At 41.9% G+C, this 25,151-nt stretch overlaps 2 protein-coding genes across 3 annotated transcripts in view; one reads left to right on the top strand and one right to left on the bottom strand.

Moving 5' to 3' along the window:
- LOC119650668 (GTPase-activating protein CdGAPr) overlaps positions 1-25,151 on the bottom strand; it is a 280,038-nt gene that overhangs the window by 40,331 nt on the left and 214,556 nt on the right. The gene's annotated exons all lie outside the window — the stretch shown is intronic.
- On the top strand, positions 1,746-2,970 carry LOC119650669 (von Willebrand factor D and EGF domain-containing protein-like). The gene is made up of 3 exons (XM_038053618.1): positions 1,746-1,950; positions 2,010-2,780; positions 2,838-2,970. The coding sequence occupies exons 1-3, from the start codon at positions 1,862-1,864 to the stop codon at positions 2,959-2,961; spliced, it is 984 nt and encodes a 327-aa protein (XP_037909546.1). The 5' UTR covers positions 1,746-1,861; the 3' UTR covers positions 2,962-2,970.

Genomic DNA, 25,151 nt, shown 5'->3' with positions numbered 1-25,151 from the left:
GGATTTGATTAGAATACCAGAATGTATGCATCTTGCATCTGAAAGTGGTTCTTTTGTGTAAGATGCGATCAAATGTCTATAGAATTGTCGATTAAAAATTTGTAACCCTCAAGTTTGTGTTGACTGATGTCATTTACATTCCAATGACAGATTTTCAGCTTCATCTTTGTTATCTATTAGGACTTGTAGAATTTGTCATTGGTTACGCAACATCTCCTGAAACATGGTCTGCATTGATGCCAAGGAAAGTGTCATAGTTTGCGTCAATGTGACGAGAAGTCCCTCTAAACTTTGCGAAATAGGGTTGACTGGTACTTGACCTTGGGAAGTTGGTTTAAGAACAGTTGCATAACTAACGACGGGTTGGTTGTTAGATGTTATGAGAAGCATCTGGATAGTTCTTTAAGATGATTTGGTTATTTCATCTCTACTAATGGGTTTTTGACGTGGCTGGGGTCGTAACTTTTGCTTAATATCCGTGTATACTGAACAACCTTTGTAGTTAGCAGTATGGGGTCCACTGCAGTTATTGCAAAATTTGGTATTTGGGTCCTTCTTGTTTTTAGTGCGGTCAGTTGTATTGTTTAAATCCCTGCAGATTGCACAAACACTCGGTAGTTTGTACAATAATATGGTTTTGTATGGCCAAATTGCTGGCAGTTCTGGCATTGTACAAGCCCATTCCCCAAATTAGGTTCTTCAACCAGAATTTGCCGATGGAGGAATTATTTCAAGTTGTAGATTTTATGCGTCTCGTCCTTTCCCAGCTTTTTATGATCTGGTTTCAGCACGACGCGGAATAGAGGTTATGGAATTTCACGCCGAATTAACCTTGAACCCTTCAACTTCTAATGCTTTTTGGATGTCACTCGCTTCTATCCCTGATTCAACGCATTTCAGTACAACTACAAGACACTTAGCAATTTTCAGTTGGTAGGTATGAAATGGTTTTCCTAAATTTTCGAATTTTTCGAACGGCGAGCCCTCTCACGAATTAGAGGTTCAATAAGAGAGGGTTGCTGATGGCGGAGCAAGTACAACAGGGCGTCATACCTTTAATAGCCATTATCAGAAAGCATTTGCTATACTAGCTCTAGTGGCCATAGACAACTGAAGCGTCAGTGAAAGAGAAGAAAATGGTTAATGCCTTGAAAAGGACGCTCCTTTTATTTGGCTGAGATCTGTATCAGAGCTTCACATTTTGGTTTTCTAAGTCCATGCTTATTTCCGTAGAATTGGGTTTAAGGGTGTGTTTTTTTTTTGTTCTATAGAAAACCTTGAAGGTTCATACATGCGGGGTGGAGGGGTGGGGGTGTTGATGTGTGTGTGGGTATGTGTAATTTTTTTCACCAGATGTAGGCATGTGGGGTGTCAAATGAAAAGTCTCGATTAGCATCTCCTGAAGCGGGTCTTAATTTCGACATCGGTTGTAACGGAAGGAGTGTAGGGGCTAGAAAGTGGCTACTTATTTCACGGGGCCATTCTCAGAAACTGTTCAATCCAAAAATCTCAAAGCTGCCCTTAAAGGACGTCTGGGCATCAAAATCCCGTACTGATATCTGTTCACATAAAGTAGGTGTTACTATATTTTTAGGGAATTGAATGAAAACCCAGCTTAACTTTAAGAATATAAGAAAATTTCGACTAATGCAATCGTCAAGGGTTATTTTTGTGGCTTCTATTATTGCAGTAGATAAGAACATAGCGCCCATAAAAATCGCGTTGCAAAATTATGAGAATTAATCATATGCAGATAATTTTAGCGGTCAGTTGTGGACCGGAATTCGGTCCCATTTGTCAAGTTCTTTTAATAGAAATACAATCTAAAAGGGCTGTCATAAGTTTTGTGAAGTGACTTAAAATGGTGCGGAGTAGTTTGATAATTATATGTTCCATTACAATACTCGTGGGCTTTATTCAAATTGCCCATTGTTGCACGAAAACAAAAAAGTAAATATTAGTAAATCCAGACTAAAATCAATTTGTCACATTTCATTTTTTTATTTTAGTGTAACGAAATGGGGTCTCGAAACCCAGACATACTCTCAAGCCAAAACCTTCAAATTGGACTGCAGCCCATTGTTTGAATGCTTGCAAACGGGACTAATTGTTAACACAAGACAAATTAATATATCATACGTTGTTATGTCGGAAGTTTGTTGTGATGGCTACATATTGCGATCCAATAAATGTGAACCAACATGTAACCCGGAGTGTATAAATGGCACTTGTTCCTCATGGAATACTTGTACCTGCCAACCAGGCTTTAAGCATGACCCGGGTAACAAATTTCGTTGTCAACCAATTTGTGACCCAGAGTGCATAAATGGACAGTGTAGTGGTCCTAACCAGTGTGATTGTTACGGAGGCTACCAGAAGAGCAACAAGAGCGATCATATTTGTAATTTACTTCGTCCTGAATCCGGTGTAAATGGAGAATATGTAGGCCAGAAACAGTGGATATGTTTTCCAGGATATAAGACATCAAACAAAAGTGCCCTTAAATGCGAACCGGTATGTAAACCTGCGTGCATCAATGGAAAATGCATTGCTCCGAATTTCTGTCAATGTTGGGAAGGTTATTATCCAATTCCTGATGAGGCATCCAATCATACCTGCACGCCAATATGTCTTTTGGATTGCGGAAATGGAACCTGTGACACGCTGAAAAAATGTGACTGCTTCGAAGGATACTATTTTGATGCTGCAAATATGACATGTGTTGTACGAGACGAAGAATCACTCAAGACTTTTAGTTTCAGTCAGAAGGGCATGGATAAGTAATTTCAAATTCTATGATCAAGTTGTCATATAATTGCCTTTCTTCTTCCCCATAGGTTGGTTTTTATCTTAATTGTGGTTCTCAGCGTAGCCAACTTGTTTTCTGTGACAATAGCTTTTCTATATATTTGCCATCTCAGACGAAAAAGTATAGGAAACTCTGACTCCATAGTAGAATGAAATACTAAAGGATATCTTGTTTTGTCTCAATAAATTTAATATAATTTGATAATTAGAGTTTTCTTAATCCTCAGATGTAAGTAATTTATTGGTGGAGAATCTCCACGGTTGCCGATGTCCCCTATATGCGTCACAGACCACCGGCGATCGTTGTCAATTTCTGAAGATTCAGCTCCATCTAGAACTTCCCGGGAGTCTCTCTACTGTTCTCTGTCACGTATCTCTAGAAATATCTACCACTCCCTGGACATCCTAAGATAGTAGATTGTACTTCATGGTGTTGCCAAGAGATAGTTATCAATTCACCTTCTTTAAATAATGACTCGATCGTGCCGAGAAATGGAAGATCTACGACGAATGCATCGATGAGGCGTAGTGTATGTTATCCCTCCTCGGCAACTCTAGGCCCAATTCCATTCGGCAGGCTTTTGAGTCTTACTGGAATCTAGAGAGATTACGAACAAAAGCGCGTGGTCGCGTCTCCCAGTAAAGCTCCAGATAGAAGAACTCGCGGTTAGTGTCGAAGTATCAGCAACGCCCTCCCGCTGATTGCAAGCCTTTTGCTGGTCCTAAGTTCGGTAAGAAAAGCCGCACCTTGATTACGGCGCAGCGAGTGACGTCAAGACTGCAAGGGGATACTGGTCCAAAGGAAACATTCTGAACAGTTGCCAGTCATATGAGCTGAGGAATTATGGACAGAAGGAATGCGATAAAGTAAGGGTTGCTCAGCATCCAGGGCAAGTTGCTGGTGTCAGTACTTCCATTATCGCTAATTAATGGCTTCGATGTGTCTAGATCGGCTGATGCCTTACAAATCAAAATCATAGAAATACTTTAAGACTCTCTTTAGACTAAGCCCCGTGAAGAAACACGTTCAAGAAAACAAAACGGAACCAGGAGCTCTAGCAACATACACGAATTTTTGACAATCCATCCCATGATTGTGGAATACCATTTCAGCCGAATGATAAGCGATCGCAACCAGCAAGAACCAACAAGAGTTCGGGTGAAGCTAATATATCAGACGTTGCTAAAAAGGTAAGGTAAAGGTAGGCCTGGAATCAGGCAAGATTTAAACCGAAAACAAAGCCGAACTGAAGGAGAGATCAACCCTAAAAGTAGCCAAACGAAAGATCTGAATTTCGAGATAGATTCTGAGTTCAACTCATTACCTCGGAAATTAAAAAAGTTGCCAATTATCTCTACTAATAGGTCTGAAGGTAATCGTGTTGACAGCATGGCACGTAGATGAGGAAACACCGACTTGGCCATCGATTCTGAGAGCTGCACGTATTCTTAGGACTAAGCAATTTGAGAACAAATTTTACGAGATCGGGCGTTGAAATTCTTCAGTGACACCCACCGCATCCGAGCGTAAGGGGTTAGCGGAGGTTCCTCAGGATCGGAAGCCGAATTCGTTTAGGAGAAGATCGATGATTATGAGATCTCCTCCAATATCCAAGGCGGAAAAAGACCTGGGCCAAAGGAATCCCGTTTATGTCTCAAAATATGCGGAAAAAAGAATGAAGGCTGTAGAACAGTAGTGTGACCTGAAAGAGCCATCTTTCATTTTGCTTGAAGCAAAAAATTTTGAATTTATCAAAGATAAACACAACTGCACCAAGCAATCAAGCATATGGTGAGAGCCACCAGGGTTCTATATAAAAACTCCCGAAAAGAAGAAAGAAAGAATCAAAGGAGAGTCAACGTAGGTGACAGCTAACCGTATACCTGTGGATGGACAGAGTAAAAAGAGAGTTCGGAAAAAGGAAGTCGAACATCCAGGAAATCAGCAGGTTCCTAAAAAACAAAAAGGCGTATCACCCACTATGAAAACGATACACAACGGTTGGACTAAGGTTGGATCAAAAAAGAAGAAGGAGAGAAAGAGGATCCGTCCTTAGGAATTTTTCCTGCGCAGATATATTGAGAAGTAAGCAGAATCCGGAGAAACCAAAAGAGAGATCTCATGCTAGAACTGAAAACGCCCAAAGATAGTAAAGTGGAAGGCTTCCGTTAAATATCATATTGGCTAATGATAGTATCGGAAAGGGAACTCGGGTCAGTTGTGAATCTGATTTTTGTTACACCCACAGCGATCACCAGACAATAGTCTTTGACCTGAAGAATGAGTCAAGCGGTTGGAAACCTGCTCGTTCAAGAACGAGAGAAAAACGTCAGGTTGTTCTGAAAAAGCAATTGACGAGCAAATATTCATAGATATGTTGTTGGACTACCACGAATACCCTCGGAAAGAATCCTCCAAATCACGGGGTGTATCGAGCCGGCATGCGACTCATCGACTTCCAGTAAAAGGCCAAACTGCTGGTGGTATAGTGATTTATTCGATCTTCAGTGGCTGTGTCATCGGGCCAAACGAGCGGCTCAGAGAACAATGAGTAGGATAGACCAGGAGATCAAGCAGCGAGCTTACAAGGAAGCTTGAAGAAACCTGGAAGCTAGCTATACAGCGAAGCAAAAAGGATTGCTTCAAACAACTCTACGCAGAGCCGGATATAGACCGATGAGGAAATTTAAAGATCAGGTCGCCCTACCAGTTACATAACCCGATATCCTACTGAAAATTGTTCAGGATTTGCTTCCTCAGGAGGTCACAAGCGATTACAGTCTGCAACCACTTTTATGGCTGTAATACCCCCAGTAGCGACAAAAGAAGTACTGGATAGTTACTGGCTTAACTGAAAATGCGATGCACGAAAGGGGTGGGGCACTAGCAATTATTGCGCAGTGACGTACATAATGCGTTCAACTTGGCCAGTTGGAACCTTATAAGGAGGTCTTTGGCGGCAACTGGTGGACTTAGTTACTTAACTGCGCTTGTCGAAAGCTATTTAACAGGAACAAAGCTCAGGTACGACACAGGTAATAGGAGCAGAGAATACATTGTCTCAGCGGGTGTTCCACAGGGCTCTGTTCCGGGACGGCCTTTATAATGAGATACTTAACATCCCAGTTGCTAACGAGGCCACAATAGTGGGTTACGCTTAAGACGTAGCGGTGATTGTTGTTGCAAATTGTATTCAGCAATCACTGCTATAAAGAAATGGCTAAAAAAGCAGATCTTGTACTCACGGAGCATAAAACAGAGGCGGTGCTTATCACGAAGCGTCATAAGGAAACCAGTGTTCATTTCAGAATGGGGTGATGATATGTCCATCACTTCAAAAGCAGCAATCAAATACCTTGGAGTGATTCCGAGGCTGTATTTCAAGCAGCCCCTACAACGTGTGTAGTAGCCGCGGCTTCGTGACGGGAGCGGGATTTTTTTTTGCTTTTTTCGGGATTAGTATGATCAAATAATGCATTCAATGTGCAATTACCTTAAATTTCGCACCATATTGAACATTATTGAATGCATTCGGTGAATTGATCATGACAGAGGGGAATGATCTGCCGCATCCGTCAACGCTGCTGCGCATGTTGCTTGCAATATGAACTCGAGAAGTTCAAATTTAGCGGAACCGGCTGATCGAGAGACAGCTGCTGGGTAGGGGTAATATTTTTTGGTTGAGATTCCGATCGTGTACGAAGTGAGTGACAGTGTTATTCTTTGTGCAACCAACTTACAGGAAGGATTTTGGACCGCGGTGGATGGAAGTCGGAGATTTTGTTGGGAGATAACAGCACGAAGAGGTGAAAGAGTTGGGGGATTCATAGAACCTTGTCCGGACGGATCGAACCCGCTAAGTTACTCCAAAATGATATTTTGAGATTTTGAAGAGATTGCTGCTCGGAGGACTTCTCCATGGCTATTCTCTCGGATTGTTGGCAGATTTTGTAGCCTGAAAACCTTCAAAGTTAGCAACCGAGCGTGATGAAAGGGAAAAAAACGAAATTTTGGACTTTGTCGAGTGCAAAATTTGAATCATAACCAAAAAAAAGGCCATTAACAGTGTTGAGTTTCTTTCTGGCGTCAGCTTCGCTTGAGATTGTGTGACATCGAGGGTAGGCACTTGTGGAAATTACTTATAGTTTAGGAAGAGTTTTGCGTTCGGCGTAGAGGAGACTTTTTTGCTCATTTTCTTTTCGATTTTTGTGAATTGATGTACAATTCCGAAAAAAATACAGTTTACGAAGGAGTGTTAGCTGGACTGTATCATTGGCCGATTATAGTTAGTTTATTTAATATTTAAACGACTCCGTGTTCCTTCAATAATTTGAGAATCTTATTGGTTAGTTTAGGCCCTCTTCAATATTTTGAGGATCTTATTGCTTAGTTTAGGCCGTCGCGAATTCACTTGTTCGTTGGGTTATTTTTAGATCCTGTGCGGACCCACGCATCGGTATAGACACGTTGATTTTGTAAAAATGACACATGAGGGATCAAAGTGCTCAAAGGAACCCCCGCATTCCCGAGGCTGGCTAGTACAGAGGCGTGCAAGAACGTGTCAACCGAGCACTTTGATGGAGCTTCAGTATTTGCGAGCAGATCTTGACGGTCACTTAGAAAATATCTTTTAGGTTTCGGGATAGCGCTTCCATCTAGGTTGTCTTCGGCTACTCAGGATGGTTTTTTGACTACCCTAATCCACAAGAGATCATTACACATGTTTCCACTAAGCCAACCTGGCTGCGATGATGATGCGAAACGTGGGGGACCTGTGATGCCCCCAGGCTGCCTACAGCTACAATGGTGAATTTTATACTGTTCTACGGAGCGCCAGTTTGGAACAGTGCATTGCATACCACACGCGATGATCAAAAGATGAACACGGTTTATAGAAAAACCGCCGTAAAAGTGCGCTGTGTTTTTAGAACTACCCCAGACGAAGCGGTTCGACATTTCGGCCGAAGAGATGACGCTCATCTATGATGGACCTGACTCTTCTGGTGATCGACACTTTGAAAATTCAGAAAGAGGAGAATCGTTATGTAGGTGGCAACAAGGGTGGGGACGGATGGCAAAAGGTCGAAGGATCAACAGATTGATCCTCAGCATCAAGGTATGGACTATGATCTCACGCAGCTTCTCACGGGACATGTCGGGTACCGTAAATACCTCTATAGATTTAAACTGGACAGCTTATCCAACTCTTCTGCGAAGGTATTTCGGAGGACCCGGAACCTGTTTTCTTCCATAGTCTTAGATTCGCAGAGGAAGAGTCTAGATGAAACAGGGAGGAACAGTAGCACCGAGAAGTTCAATTGGGAAGATGCTTAAGTGCCAAGAGAACTGGATGCAGGTAACCACATGGTAGGGCGGTCTGAGTGCAGATCGAGAGAGGCAGTGGACGCGAGAAAGGCACGATTGTGGATGCAATCGATGGGTGAAGAGAGAGGCTAGAGCCATGTCCACTCCGCGACGTAATACTTTGCGGTAGTTCCGCGAGGAAGAGGTCAGGAGTTAAGGGGTTGTTTTAGTGAATAAAAACAAGTGTCTTTGGAAGATTTCCACCTCCGGAAAAAAAGGACAGATATGCGGACAGACAGACATACATTGAACCGGTTTTAATAAGGTCCTGTTTCACGCAAGATCTTAATATAATAAAAACAAACTTCAAATTGTTCAGTTTACTTTTCTTTTACTGTTCTAATATTACCTATAGTGCTATTGTTGAGATACTTTGGACTTTTCCGAAATAAAACGGTAACACCACCAACAAGATAGCAAGTGAAATACAGAACGTTGCAAACCTAAATAAATTTAAGAAGATGACTATGATACTCTGATGCCTTTGAGAAAATTCTTCTACAAATTCCCATGGACTTTTAAGCAGAGACAGATCTTGAAATTATGTACGTAGCCCGGACTAAACTTGTACATATCTACACACATCGCTATATGAAATCATGTCTGCTGGCCTTCTAGACCTCTTACGCCTTCTTGTTAGGTGAATGGATTCTGTGTTCTTCAAGAATTCAAGATTATGTACGATAGGATGCTTCCTCACATTCACAGCATAAGATGTGACGGACACTTAATGACACTTCCTAGTCTTTAAACCACTAGAAGAAATTTAGCATTCATCATACTCAATAGTTGGCCAGGCTGTTCTTATTTCAGAGAAATGATATATATATATATTTCGACTCTCGATTTCAGACAATTTTAGAAGCATAATGGATGCTAGATAGCCTTACAAACTGAATAGATATTTGCGCTTAAGAGATATTTTTAGAGATGCTGCTTGTCGTTGCTTCTTGAATGTCAACACAGCTAGAAATTTTGGTTTTTCAGTAGCAACAACAGGCTGGATTAATGTTTGATCCTTACTAAAGCAGTTGATGTTTTGTTTATAATCAATCATCACAGTTTTGACTTCTAGATCTGCTTGGAATAAACATTGAAAACTCGTAAAGAACACGAGCTCCAGTTGATCCAACCTTGCACTTTCAGTCCCATGTTCTGTTATGATTAGCAGTCAAAAGTGATTTTGGGTCAAGATTTCTAAAGATTAACAAACTAACGCGAAAAATTTTGCAGCATTGTAAAGCGGCCAGAGATACTATGGTGCTCTGCATATTTCTCCTACGACGCAGAAGACGTTCCCAGTGGAACATTCATCAGAGCTATCCAATATGCCAAAAGTAGAGGCATGGGGGTAAAGCAGGATGTGATGTCAACGCTCACCACATATGCTGGGGAAGTTCGAACATCAATACAAGAAGATCGAGACTAATGGAGTATCTAGTAGGAACCGATTTGCAGATCCTACGTGTGGGTAATGAACCCACTTTCTTCAACGTGGTCAGGCAAGAGGTCATCGACATCACGGTGGCATCTCCTGACATCGTGGCTCTGATCGGGGAGTGGAGAGTATCAAACGATGTCACACTTTTGGATCACAGACGCATGATTGCGTTATGGGCATGGATCCAACTCCACCCCTCCTTTTGGGAATCCGAGGATGACAGATTGGGTGCTGTATCAAATAGAATTGAGCGCCCGAGTCACGATCCCTGGGAAGCGCATCAAATCCATTGCTGGAATTGAGAAGACAACCCAGATGATCACAACTAGCATGAGAGAAGTTTTCGAAGAAAGCTGTCTACTCAAGATGCCAAAGAAGGGTAAAACACCATGGTGGAACTCGGATTTGGCAAAACAGAGGAGAACGACAAGGATGCTCCTTAATCGTGCTCTGAAGGGTGAATCAATCACTAGCTGGAATCGCTACAAAGAGGCACAGAAGACTCTAAAGAAGAGCATAAGATCGGCTAAACGATCATCTTGGAGACGCTTTTGCGAAGAGACTAACTCTCTTGAGGCAACTTCAAAGCTGAAGCGGATTCTGATCAAAGAACGTAGCCAGAAACTGGGCTATTTACGTTTACAAAATGGGAAGTACACAGAAAGCGATGAAGAAACGGCAAATCATTTGCTTGAAGTACACTTCCCAGGCAGCATCCAAAATCTAATCTCGGGGCCAACAGGTGCATACAGCCCTCAACCGAGAGACTGGAATCTGGCATGCAAAGTAGTATCACTGGAGCGAGGGAAATGGGCATTTAACTCGTTCCATAGATACAAGTCTGCAGGTCCGGATGGCATCATCCCTACGCTAGTAATAGAAGGAATGGATGCCCTGGGTCTACACATTCGGAATATATATCGTGCATGCCTTGCACACGCTTATATTCCAATTAAATGGCGGGATGTGAAGGTGTTGTTCATTCCCAAACCAAGAAAACCCACCTACACAGACGCAAAAAGCTTTCAACCGATCAGCCTAACGTCCTTTCTGCTAAAAGGACTAGAAAGACTAGTAGATCGGTTCATAAGGGATACACACATTCCCAAGTGGCCACTTCACCATAGGCAACACACCTACCAGAAAGGCAAATCCACGGAGACAGCACTCCATGAACTTACGGCAAAAATTGAAAAGGTGATGTCCGAAAAAGAATACGCCTTAGGCGCATTCATGAACATCGAAGGTGCCTTCAATTATGCCTCATTCGCGGCAAGACAGCATGGAATCGAACCGCTGCTAATCAGTTGGATCCTTCACATGCTAGAGTGGATAAAAATCCACATATCGGTCGGCCAGAAGTCTATTGAAGCAGGATGTCTCAGGGGCTGTCCACAGGGAGGAGTTTTCTCTCCACTGTTATGGCTCTTGGTGATGGATACCCTGCTGTGGCTCCTGGAGGACAAAAAAGTCTTCGCGCAAGCATTTGCGGACGACCTTGCCGTAATAATTACCGGCAAGTTTGTGGATACAGTAAGTGAATGCAACTCTGCATGTAATCCACAGCTGGTGCCTCCGCAATGGACTCACAGTGAACGCTAGAAAAACTGGACTAGTTATGTTCACTAGGAACGTCAGGTGGGGCAGCTATACGCTACCCACCTTAGCAGGGCCGGAAATCCAGCTGGCACAAACAGTCAAGTACTTAGGAGTACATTTCGACTCCAAGTTAACGTGGAAGCATCATATTCAGGAACAATATCAGAAATCCTGCAGATTGCTCTGGTGCTGTAGGAATGCGATAGGTAAGACCTGGGGACTTTCACCTAAACGGATATACTGGAAATATACATCCATAATAAAACCCATTTTGATGTATGCAGGAAGCTGCTAACGCAGATTCAGAGACTTGGTTGCCTAAGTATTACTGGAGCAATAAGTACTACGCCGACTGCGGCACTTGAAGCTATCCTAAATTTACCCCGCATTCACTTGGAGGTGAAACGGAAAGCGGCCAACGACGCATATAGGCTCGATACCATTGGGGTGTGGAAAGGCGGCCAATCAAACGGTCTTGCGTCTATCTGGAAATTCCTTGAACAACATCCGGTAGCCCTGATGCCGACCGATCATATGGTTTCCAGATTAGTCTTTGAAAAGACATACACTGTCGTAATCACCGAAAGAGAAGAATGGTCGACAAGTGGCCATGAGTCTTTTCAGATTACAGACCTAATAATCTTCACCGACGAGTCAGTCATGGAGGATGGATCGGGCGCGGGAGTGTTCTCGGAGAATCCGATTATAGAACTGGCCCGACCCCTCGGAAAAATGATGACCATATTCCAGGCGGAGATATATGCCATTTCATTGGCAGCAGAAGAATGTCTGCGACAGAAATTGACGGGTCGCACCATTCGAATCTGTTCCGACAGTCGGGCGGCATTATCAGCACTTGAGGGCAACAACATATCAAGCCAGTTGGTATGGAGTTGTCATCAGGTGCTGCTGAAACTTGGCCGACTGAACGAAACATTCCTGATGTGGGTGCCGGGGCACTCTAACATTGCCGGTAATGAGGAGGCTGACAGACTGGCTCGCCGAGGGTCTGGATCCACAATGGTGGGGCCAGAACGGGCTCTTGGAATCCGACCATCTACTGTCAAGTCTACTCTGTAGGGTAAAATTGCAAGGATTCACACAACCGAGTGGAGAAATTTAAACTCTTGCCGGCAAGCGAAAATCCTTGCGAAGGAGCCTAGGGCCACTAGAGCGGCATTTTTGTTGTCCCTTAAAAAGTGGGACATGAAAACCCTAGTAGGACTTTTGACGGGACACTGCTCCTTAAACTACCATATGGAAAAGATTGGGGTAGTGGTTTCGGCTGTGTGCAGCCAATGTGAGGAGGAGGAGGAGACGGCCCTGCACTTTTTATGCAACTGCCCGGCATCCTCAGATCTCAGACGAAAACACCTTGGCAAGGTTTTCTTCCATGAAGAATCTGCACACTCTCTGCCTCTTGAGAATGTTCTAAGATTCGCTAAAGCCTGCGAACACCGTAGGCGGGAAGCCATTGAATAGGCAACTTACGGTGATAGTACAATGAGCCTAACAATGGCCTGATGGCTCGGAGCTGCGGCTCCCCCCAGTTAACTAACTAAACTAAAAACGCGAAAAATTGTTTGACTCATGGCAGACTCTAGAAAGTGAAAGTGCTCGGAATATTCAAAAAGATGTGTAGTATCTGTAAATGAAACCAGTACGTCTTGAATTATATTTTCCGAAAACCAACATAATAACACCTTTCCATGCTCTACTCCGGCAGCAAGCCAGTATCTACAGACTCCCCAAATTGGACCATCAATCATGATGCTCAAAAGCATAGTGTTCGCCGCAACTTCAGACTACCTGCCGGGCTAGATTAAATAATCAATCTACCGCTAATTACATAAATCACCAGCAGTCGATATTGACGCGAACAGTTTAGTAAAATGTTAAAGTTGCACCATACAATTAGCTTCCTATCCTCCATAATTTTTCAGCTCCGCATGTAGCCAAGAACAATTTCAGGCAAGCCGAGGAAAAATCACATAACAGAATTACACGGAAGAGGAAATTATATGGCAAATAGCAACGCATAAACCTTACCTAGTGCACTAGATACAGAGAAAATGCCAAGTCATGAATATATTCCGGCAAACAAAGGAATTTATTTTCCGGCCGCATGGAAAGTTAAAAAAAAAAAAAAATAAAAACATTTTTTTTCAATCAAATAGTTTTTAGATAATTGAAAATCATGACCAACAGTCTGCTTCTGGACCCTGCTTCAAGCTGTTATGTTTTGATTAATCTGAGCAACAGAATATCTTGAATCTAAACTATCGATCTGGGAGATTTGGGAGCCAAACTTTCATAGGTCTTACACTGGAGTTTAACGCGTGCGGAAGCAGTTAGACGATTTAGTAATAAATCATGAAACTGTACTTAGAAATTTTCGCTTTTAAGATTTATTAAATTATTCTGAGTTTTGATTCCTTCTTGAATTTTGAGAAAGCTCTCCTGTACTTAAAACGGTCCAAGCCTATTGACTGATGACTTACATTTCAAACAATGACACAATATGTTCAGACGAATTTAAACCATTAAATCTAAACGAAAACTACCTAAAAAAGGTCAATAAAATATTGTATCTTTCGATTGAATTGTCAGCAGTTACGAAGTTATTATACTGAAGTGCGTTAACTCCGATTGGAAAAGTATCTTTGTTTGAAAAACCTACTTGATGTCAGTTAATGGATGCAGCTGCTCCGATGTTTTATCAATTGGAGCTAATTTTCGATACGAACAATGAGAAACATCTAAATTGAGGAAACACTTTATAGATGATGTTGAATTACGATGGCTGATTGACGTCAATAAAATTGAAAATATTTGGAAAATAATTTTTTGGGATTTTCCAAAAGTTTATCTTGCGTAATTTCAAATTAAATAAGATCTGTCACTACAGTTTGGATTATTAGGTAAATTTAAACAAAACAATAACATAAGATCTAGCAGCAAATCAAAACATCAACTTTTAAATATCTGGAAGGGTTGATTGATTGTTGGAGGTAAGGGAGACGAAAGGTACGGAGGCGGGCGGGATAGTCAACATCGAGCGGTTGAATTTGCACTGTATCTTGTCTAGGGCAAAACAATTACATTTACGGAAGGGGGAACAAATCACGGAACAATTCTCAAGGATACTTCTCACGAGGGTGTTAAAAAGCATTATACAGGGTTGGACCGAAGTGAAATTAGTACAGGAACGCAGTATGAAACCTGATATTTTGCAAGCATGGTTGGTGATATCGAAGTAGTGGCTGTCAAAACGGAGTTTATCGTCGAAGATTACGCCCAGGTCGAGGATAGAGTTCAAATAGAACAGAGAATAATCACCAAGGGAGTAAGAGAAAGGGGTGGGACAGGTCTTAAGCGAGTAACACATCGAGTGGCATTTGCTGCCATTAAAAGTCAACTTATTAATTGTGGACCAAAGTATTCAGATTTTCCTGCACGAAAGCGCAATCGATTGAGGACGAAACAGAGGAAAACAGCTTGAGGTCATCGGCGTATAACAAGCAAGGACAAATAAGGACAATGGGGAGGCCGTTAATAAAGAATAACAATAAAAAAAGGCCCTGGAATGGATCCTTGTGGCACAACAGAGGATTGAGAAAAAGGACTAGGACTTCCTGCCGAAAGTTAAGGTTTTTGGCCATAAAGTTGGTGAAGTCCAGAAAATTGGTAGCAGTGCTCCTTAGTTATAAGGTGACCGAAGTGGGTGGTCAACCAGTCATTAATGTACCTCTCGAAGATCTTGGAGCAGGATGAGAGGAGCGAAATAGGGGCGATAATTCTCAGCAAGAATCAAGATCACTGCTTTCGTGCATGGAAAAAATAAGGGCTTCTTTCCATAGATTTAATGACACAATTCGAGGCTCTTATTGAAAATAATGCAGATAGGAAGGGAAATGAATTTAGAAGATTTAGAAGAGGATGGGAAACCTATCGGGACTGGGTCCGACATTGGTATCCGCCCAAGAGCGAATAAGGAGAGAACTCAGAAGGACAGAGGAGTTATGCACCGAGGAGAAGTAACTGCAAAGTAAATCACAAGATAGCTGAGGAGAGGTAGCACTAGAGCCAGAGAATTTAATAAAAATGGGAGAGGACTTGGAGGCATTATGGGCATTACGGATATGGGACCAGAAACGCTTCAAGTTACCACGTGCCAATTGGACTTCAACACTGTCCAGATAATCCTTCCAAGACTCCACTATCAGCGACTTAACTGAAGTTCGCAAAACGCTGAAATGATCAAAGTCGCCACGGCTTCCGGTGGATAAAAACTTTTTCCTCCCAGCTTACTTCAGATAAAGCTTTTTGTGGATTCCAGTACCACAATGGGTAGGAGTTCACGGATTTGTGGTAGGAAGGAACGCAACGAGAAAGGAGTTTAGACAAAATGGAATAAAAGGAGAGGAGGGCTTGGTAGCGGGTTAATGGTTAAAGAATAGTCCCCAGTTGATTGACGTCAGAGCTAAGTTAAAACAGCAAAAGTTGCCCCTATCAAAAATTGAGCTTAGAGGACTTGCGCACAGTATGGGATTTGAGGCGTGGCAATTGTACTTTGAACTCAAGAGCAGGATGATGTTGCATCAGGAGCAACATAGGACACAACAAAAGAAGATTGGGAAAGGAGCTGTTCAGGGATGTTAGAGAAGACTAGATCAAGAGTGCGATTTAGATGATTTGTGGTGCGGTTGACGAAAGTGAATAAAGGGAGAGACGGATGAGAGAAAAAATTTGGAAAATGCGACGGGCCGGGAATGTTAGGTCAGGAGAGCAAAGGGAGGTGAAAGCCACCTCAGACAATGAAGAGAAGAGAGGTGAAAGTTACGGTAAAGATTTCTGAAAGACTGTAGAAGAATTCATCGTATAGATAGAAGGGACTGAGCCAAGGAAAGTATATGTAGCATATAATAACAGGATCAGCATTGGGAGGGAAAACACCTAAGGAGGTAAAATCATAGAGGATAGAATTTTAGGAAAAGATGGATTCGGCTCGTAGGCAGGGCTTAACCGCAATCAAAGCACCCCAACCAGCTGACTTACTTAAACAAAGAACCTCTCGAGGAGCTCAGAGCTCAAAATCCTATCGTCCAACCACGTTTCAATGATACAGATGAAATGGTGTTGGAAAGTCAGGGCAGAAAGATTAAAACACCACAGCTTGATACGTAGACCTCTCACATTTTGATAGTAAAGACTTAAGCTACTTGACAAGTTGCTTACGCTGGTCGGCAAGACAGGCGGATGACACGAAAATCCGTTCGTAATTTATTCCGCTGGTAAGAGTATTCGTTAAGAATACTCCTTGCAGCTAAAAGGAGGGGTGGGCGACGGCATCGAAGTCATGTGGATACGTCGCTTTGAGGGATGCAATTAGGCGGTCGGAGGAGCCATCCTTCATCAATTTCACGCACGAAAGAGACGTCGAAAGTAAACCAGCTTTACCTCTGATGTAATTAAGAACTTCATCCGAAGAAGAAGAATAGGCAAGTCTGGCAACGAAAAGTTGCTTAGACGGTGATGCGACTTGCAGCAGTGTGCCACCCGAGTGCATAGGAGAGAAGCTCGGAATAAAGGCTGATGTCTGGTGCACTGCAGCGGTAGGCATTGACAATTCGGTGGAAAAATAGCGCCCTGAAGATGGGTTAGCTGCTACTGGAAGAACTATGGAGCTCCCAAGAACTCCTATCGGGGGGTGAACAGTAGCCTCTTCTAATGAAGCACGTTTGACGGTCGAAGTTTGGACTGGAGAGTTCGCCGGGAAAGTCGAAGCTATCGGAGCCGCATCAAAACAATGCGAAGCACTTCGAATAGGCGGGTTACGTGGACGGGGGGGTTAGGTATAGCAACCGTATTTTACGCAACTTTTGCGGGCATGCTAGCCAAAGCTTGTAGCGGGGATGATCCAATAACCGGTGATATATTGACACCAGATAAAGCACCGGATAGCGGAAGTAAGCCCGGGGATGCACCTGGTGGCTGTAGATTGAACTTGGCGGTTCCAACTGTTTGCTGGATTGCCGCAACTGCTGGCCGGATCACCGCTAACGCCACTGTGTGCTGATGCAGAAGCTGGATCGCATCAGAGAGCGTAGTGCCACAACTGTTACAGCTGTAGGACACATTCAAAGCAAACTTTGCAAGAATGTCAGGCAAAGCGACGGAAATCCCACGACATTTAGTGTGATAAGATTTACCACAATATCCATCACAGTCAACGAATTTTAAGCGGATTGTCAGTGGTCAAGTCAGTGGTGAGTTAGTATCCAAATCAAATTCTGAATTTGCCAAACAATTTCATATTTTTCCAAACTGTTTTCAGACTTTTCCAAGTTGTAAGTGCATTGGGTAGATAAATAATAATACAGTTGTATAGAGCAGGGTACGACTAAAAGATTGGTTTGAAACGGAAGAGAGGCTTTAGGTCAATTAGACCGCCTCTGCCAGAGTGGCTTACAGGGAACTTAGAATCCAAAATCTTATTATCAAGGTAAGCCAGGACAGATAGATTGAGATGCAAAAACTTACACTTCTCACACTTTCATAAAAAAGGTTAAAGCTGAAGAAAAATTCTCCGAGGTAGGTGATACGGAAATATTCTCTTGATTGGTTCCTCTGGTAAGATTTAATAAAAATCCACTCCGGCCAGAGGGAAGATTGAGCGACGGCGTCGACGTTGTATATTACCTTGAAGGAAGTGGCGATGCCATTCTTTGTCAACTTCTTACACGTGAGAGGTACCGAAGATGAGCCAGTTATCCTCGTGATGTAAGTGAGAATGTCGTCCAAGGAGGTAAAATAAGTCATTCTGGATCGGAAAAATTGCTTAGTCAAATTGCATGCAATTGTCAAGGATACAGTCCATTTGTAAGGCTTTTTACTTAGTTCTGACTTCCTGACGGTTACTAATTTTTGTCGAAAGGCTCACCTGGAGCAAATTATTGGACCAACGCTAAATGGAAGAATCCGAACTATTTAACGAGCTGGAAGTTTCCCCGGAGTATAATTCTGTGAAAACCACAATAGATAAACTATGAACAGCGAGTGGATATAAGGCAAAACATCGAATAATAAGAAGGTATTTGTTAGGAGTACTCGGACATGAAGACTATATCCAAGAAACACTACGAGTATCCCTGAAGATTGCATATTGCGGTTCAAATTTGGCAGATGATCGAAGGATTTGCCTACAAAAATACAAGGTCCAGGAGGACTCTAGCGCTCCAAAGGCGCCGACAAAAGAACCTAAGTTCGTGATAAGAATTCCATTGGTTTGCTGACCAATATAATATTGAACCAATTCACAACACAGTAGATGACATCAGAGCCAGGAGTTTCTACATGCGCATATTGTTACTCATGCTTCCAGGATTGGGAGTCTTCCAGATATTTTCAACAGTGAAAATCCAAAGTGGAGATTATGAATCACCTCCCTAAAGAACAACATAAATAACCCAAGGTCTTCTGATGCCTGATAAAATGTTCATCACTTCTTTTTCAATTCATGAATCATTTCGTACAAAGCTGGCATAGTTCTGAGTAATGAATTGGTCATACTGAGCTGCTGCTTCCACAAACTGCGCAGTCTAATTGGGTATACCATTTGGGAGCGAAATTTTTAAAATGACTACCAGTGGGAGTTACTTCAAAAAATAGGGGAGTTCTGAACATATTCACTGAGGGTCACGTTTATAACGATGGAATCGAGACCTTATAAGATATTTAGGCGCATCAGGTCTAGGGTCTCCCCATAAGCCACTTCCAAATTTACAATACCACCATTAGCAACATTGGGAACTTTTCAAAATCTAAACAGAATACAGTTGAAAATTACTCTCTTTCGAACTAGTTTCCCCAAAAAGTTTAGATTATCATCCCAGCGGCAGACACTTATCCACACCATTTTCTCTAACATGAAAACAGTTAGATATTGCGTAGAACAGAAGCATTACAAAATTTATTTCCTCAAAAAACTGTGTCACATCTTGTGTAGTTTCAGATTTTTTCCTGGGTTTTGTAGTACCAACGCAGAACAGAAGATACTTTACAGACATGTAAAGTGTTGCGAAAACAGCGAGAGGTAACGAGTAAAACCTAAACTTCAACGTGGAAAGTATTGACTGCGAAATAGCTAACTTTTACCGCCATTATCTTGCTATAAACGTGCAATCGTCAAAATAGCTTTCAAAATTGTTGCCAATTACAATGTTCACGGTATCGCTGTTTTGCATTAGAGTCTCGAATGTGGGGAAAATTAGGGCGAGAATAGTGCTCATGTGCTAAGATTAGGTGCACAGTTGAAGAGATTCCGCGAGGTTAAAGACTAAAGCGTGGTGATAGTATCTTGAGAGGTCTTCTAATGGATCTTCTTCCATCAATCGTTTTTGAATAATGAATGGTTGACATGACGATTTGAATGATACACCCGAGTACCCCGCTTGAGCTCTGCTTCCAAATCATAGGGATTTAGGCATGGTTTTTCGTCATGCTTCCGTGCCTGCACTCACCTACTGAAAGGTAATCTACCTTAACAGCTTTGCTTCAACTGACCTTTTTTCCTCTTGCTTGACGCTGGTACTTGCTGCTGCTCCGGGTATCGTACCGCACCTTTTATTGTTAACGCTAAACAGCTTAACAACTGTGTCATTCTCGTCTCTCCCAAGGAAGTATCCAACCGTTCAACGATCCAGGTCTCGTGAATCCAATTCCGCCAGTGGAATCGTCTGAATCAAATGATTCATAGATCGTTGAGTGGTTGTAATACTGATAAAGTTGGGTGTCTGCACGGCTGTTAACGGAAAGTACTTTTGCTTATTTCTTCTTGGCCATACTCCATTCACCGCGGCCTTTCGTTGCTTGGGAGAGATGTCGTCATTGGCGACGTGCACAGACTTCTTAAATGGAAACTTGAATGAGGAGAAAATTTGTCAATTTGTTTGTATTTCCGGGGCGTAAAAAAGATACTTAATGTTGAAAAGTTCAAGTACCGTTTGAATGCATCATTTTCAGGGCGGAACCGTATACGGATTCGTGATTGCTATCGCAAAACTCCATAATGCTGTAATTATGTTGGGAAAATGCTAAGCGGCTATTATTTTAGATTGTGTTGTAGTAGCGGGATTTTGAGCATTGTTGCAAATTGATGGTTTTCCTCATCAACGTAACTGTTTTACGTTATAGTATCTATGGAATTATGAATAAAAGGAACATTCTTAGGGGGAACTTTCTATAGATTCAGACCTATTGAATATATTATGCGACAATAGATGTTAAGGAAACCAAACTAAAATTGAAAGATACAAATGGAAATCATGGATTTTCACACATCGAAGTACGGGGTTGAATGGGTTCAGATACACAAGGTAAAGTTCATAATCGCCCTTAACTCGGCAAAGGTCAGTGATGACTCTTGTCCATATCTGGATCAAGTCGAATCACACCTCCCAGTGGTAGCCCTGGATAACGTGAGCGGCGTCCCAGCGCACACTCTAATACAGAGACCGCTGAACCTGGTAAGAGGAACAAGACAATGGTGTATATACTCCAGGTTGTTGTTGTACTGAAAAATCCACCCTTTCAGGAGGTCGGTCCTACGGATTCCAGCGAGGACCCTTCATTGCATTTGATTGGCCCTTTTAGTAGGAGTTCAATGGTTACAAGATCACCATCATCCATCAAAAGTGTAACTTAAATAACAAAAAAATACCACTAACACCAGCGAAGTGCCGCAGCGCTAGTGTAAATGAACCAAAAGGATACTACATAAAAATCCAATGGTACACGTACAGGAAGACAAGAACAACAGGCCTCTCAAGGTTATGGCTAGGGAACTTCACCCAACGTGCCATAAAGATAGCATTGTAGAAGACCGACAAAAACGGGTTTTAATATCTCAGACGCTGTGAATATATTGAAAAAAGGAAAAGAAATTCAATGAAAAGGGAGAAGCAATAATCAACAAGCGCCACAGGAGCCCATGTCCAACCAAAAATCCGAAAAAAAAATCCTGTAGGTGGCTTTGGTAGCCTCCTAGGTTGGAACGAAGTTTGACGCGCGCGTCTGCCATTGTACGTTGTTGGTGGCATAAGAAGTGTTTTCATATGTCGAGCCTCCGCTTTTAATAGAGGACCTGTCAATATATTTTTCCTAAATTTACAATCCACGTACAATCGAAAAAAACTGGTCTTGCCACCGTACAGACTCCCTGCAGAATTGTTAGCTGCAAAGGTTTTAAGCAGATTGGATGGATCACGTTGACAGAAAAAGGAACTCTCGTGACAATGGCGTTGGCTGTATCAACTGAAGGAAGCTATGTGCCACCATTTTTCATATTCCCACGAGTAAACTTCAAACCTAATTTTTTGTCCAACGCACCCACTGGCAGCACCGGAAACGCAGGTAAGAGTGCCTGGATGATTACTTCTGATTTTTTGTTTTGTTTTTTTTAAGACATTTTCAAGACCACTCTCAGGCTTCAACAATATATGCAGGGCTTCTCATTTTGGACAACCATCTATCTTATATCTATGTTGAAGCTCTCCAGTTTTGTCAACAAAGTTTTGTCTTTGGCGCCACATTGTTCGCATAAGCTCCAGCTCCTAGATCGGAGTGTTTTCGATCCATTGAAAAAATTATACAATCATTATTGTGATATTTAGATGTTAAGAAATCCTGTAAAGACGATGACAATATATGACATTCCTTCGATTGTGACTTCTACTTTGCCTTTGACTGCAACAAAATCAAACATAACATTTGGATTTAGAGCGGCAGGATTCTTTCCCCTTAATCCAGATATTTTTGGCGAAATTGATTTCTCGTCCGGCCATGTCACTGATAAAGCATGGAGTGAAGAAGACCGACCACGATCAAGGGCGTCAACCAAAAGCAATGTGTCGAATGCCTCAGGGCCGAACCTGATCGACGATGGCATTCCTCTCGCCCAGGTTCCCCAATCCATTCGATCGTCTCAAACAGCGGGTGAAAGAAAGGTCCCAAAAAAAGGTCAAAAACGCAGAAAGATTGCAATTCTGACTGACTCCACCAAAATGAATGCACTGGTGGAAGAAGAAGCAGAAAAGTCGAAGAATGTGAGGCCTACAAGAATTGGAAGTCTTTCTTAATACTGAAAAGATGCCTTATCTCAAAAGACCAGATCACGGGGCCAGGAACCTACTCTGAACTGAAATTGCAGTTGGTGTACCGCAGGGCAGTGTCTTAGGCCCGCACTGTTTCTTCTGTATACCAATGATATACCTTACTCTGAAGAAGCCAAAATAACGACGTTTGCAGGAGACATTGCTATTCTTACCAAGGGTCAAACTACGACGAGTTAGATCAAACATTTAGGTATGTCATTCGATGCTAAGCTCAGCTGGAAAAGACACACCCTAAGAAAGAAGGACGAGCTAAATACCCAGGCAGATACAGGCAAATGTACTGGCTATTGGGGAGCAATTCCCAGCTGGTCATCAACAACAATCTGCTAAGATCCTAAGGCCCATATGGACGTAGGGGCATCGAGCTCTGGAGCTGCACTTGAAGGTCATACCAACATTCCAAAATATTGTGTTTAGAAGCAAAGTAGGTGTTCCCTGATTCATTTGTAATGAGGATCTGCATAAGAACCTGAAAGTACAGTTGATTAGTGAAGTCATCAAAGGCAGCAATTACTCGTAAACGTTGCCGCCGAAAACAATCATCATCATCATCAACGGTGCAACAACCGGTATCCGGTCTAGGCCTGCCTTAATAAGGAACTCCCGGTATCCCGGTTTTGCGCCGAGGTCCACCAAACGAAACGAATCACATGATAATAACGAGGTCCGAAAATTGACTGATATTGCTAATATAAGGAGACGGCCCAAAAGAGTAAAGCCAAACAACTTGCTAACATAAAGGATGCCTAAAGATATAAGCTACTGAGAAACAGTCAGAAGATCGTGAACCATGAGGTTAGTCTTTTGAAGAATTCCACCTCTTAAAAAAAACTAAATTAATATTAATTTTTTTTTCTTTTGTTTTTATTTGTTTATTGAACTTTAAACCTTCCCAAGAAAAGAAAGAGAGAAGAGAACATGGACGTTATTACATTCAAACGTACAATCACCTCTTCATGGAACGCATAACAAAGAATTAATAATAGATTTTTTCCTATAAAAACAAATATGTATTTTCGAACGCCATCTAATTTACCAAATTGGATAGATTCTGACCAACAAATATAGAAGTCCATTTTCTATCCGAAAATGTGGCTTTTACTAGCCATGATTCATGGAAACTTGTGACGTGTTTATTCTGCTTATGGAGATATCTCCCGCAATGATTTTATTACACGCGAACTACCAGTAAATATTTATTGTTTTGAAAGTAAAAATGACTCACATGGTAGTTTATCGGAAAGCAGCGAAAGATACTTTTACAATATTGTGAAAATAGATGATGATTATGGTTCTAGAAGTTTGCAGTTATACCTAGAATATGACGGAGTAGGTAACAAATTTTTATCATTTGACTAGTCTAAGCGGCAGACAATTTTCGGAAGAAAGACTGGACCAATTCCTTGTATTCAATTAATGCGAAATCACATTTACATATGTGAATAGATCACACACAAAATTTCTTGAAAGAAAACCATCCAAGGGACAAAATATTCAGTTTCCTGCTTGTTACGCTTTCAGGCTTTTACGCATTTAGGAAAATCCTCCCACAAAGATTAGACCGGAGGAGGATTAGGCAGTACTGTCTCTTCTTTCCATGGATCTCAGATAGCAATAAATGAAAAAAGTTCCTTTTCCTCTTTAAGTTATGTTTTTCATCTTTGGCTTGTCGGAAAATAATATAAGGCGTAAGACTGGATAAGCTAGGAAAGCAGCACTAGGTGAGATAATCAAATTCAATCAATCGACCAAACCAACTTTTATTGTACACAGTAAACTCCACCGAATACTCAACATTTAGATATTAGATACTCAGCCCCGCCTTGGAACTATACAAACATTCAGAACAATTTTTACAAATTACTGGTTCAAATGCAGTCGAACCTTAGTAATTCAAGTAATTGAAATCATGAAATTCTAGGTTCCTTGAATTCCCTACTGTCAACTTCCATAATTTGAATTTTGGATAATTCGAAGTTTTCCGTTGGTCCCTTCCATTTCGAATAACCAGGTTCGATTGTATTACGAAAGAAATCCAAGTGATGCCCAAAGTCGAGCATAGTAGGTAGGGATCAAGCTGACCAGAGCATCCAGCTGTGGAACGCCAGTTCTCGCATGGCTGGAGATGTCGAAAACCTTCGCATGTTTGACGGAACTCTACGATATCCAAAAGATATTGCCAAAGCTTGAGGAATTATACCATTTTATTTTGAGGAGGCATCAAGTACTGGTCACGTTAAAATTATCGCGGGAATCTTTTCCGGTTATAGAAAGGAAAAGGTCAAACATATCTATGACAAAGTCTGGTCGATCTACAAAGAATAGAACCACAGATCTGAATTGTGGTTTCCGCAAAGAACAAAGGCATAACATATATCGGTGCGAGATATTCAAGAATCTCTCCGTGAGCGACCGCATCCAATTCATCTCAACTAGCAATTTGTGCAAAAATTGCCTATTGCATAAGAAATCCTTCAAATGCAATAGTAAATATACTTGTTCTGAATGCAAGAAGCCTCACCATACCTTGCTACACTATGCAGAAACAACATCAGTATCCTCCAATCCAATAACGAGAAGACGTGCTAATAAAACACTCACCAAAAGGACGAATCCAGCGACCGCGTTGGTCAATGTAATCATAGATTCTGCTCGAAAAGTAACACTACGAGCGCTGATCGATCCAGGATCGCAGACACCATTCCTTTCTGCTAAGGCTGCTAAACGAATCGGGCTGCGAACCGAAAACATTATCGCAAACGTC

Source organism: Hermetia illucens, chromosome 3, assembly GCF_905115235.1.
Source record: "Hermetia illucens chromosome 3, iHerIll2.2.curated.20191125, whole genome shotgun sequence".
Taxonomy (NCBI): domain Eukaryota; kingdom Metazoa; phylum Arthropoda; class Insecta; order Diptera; family Stratiomyidae; genus Hermetia; species Hermetia illucens.
The sequence above is the reverse complement of the archived record's forward strand: the minus strand, read 5'-3'. Positions and strand labels throughout refer to the sequence as shown.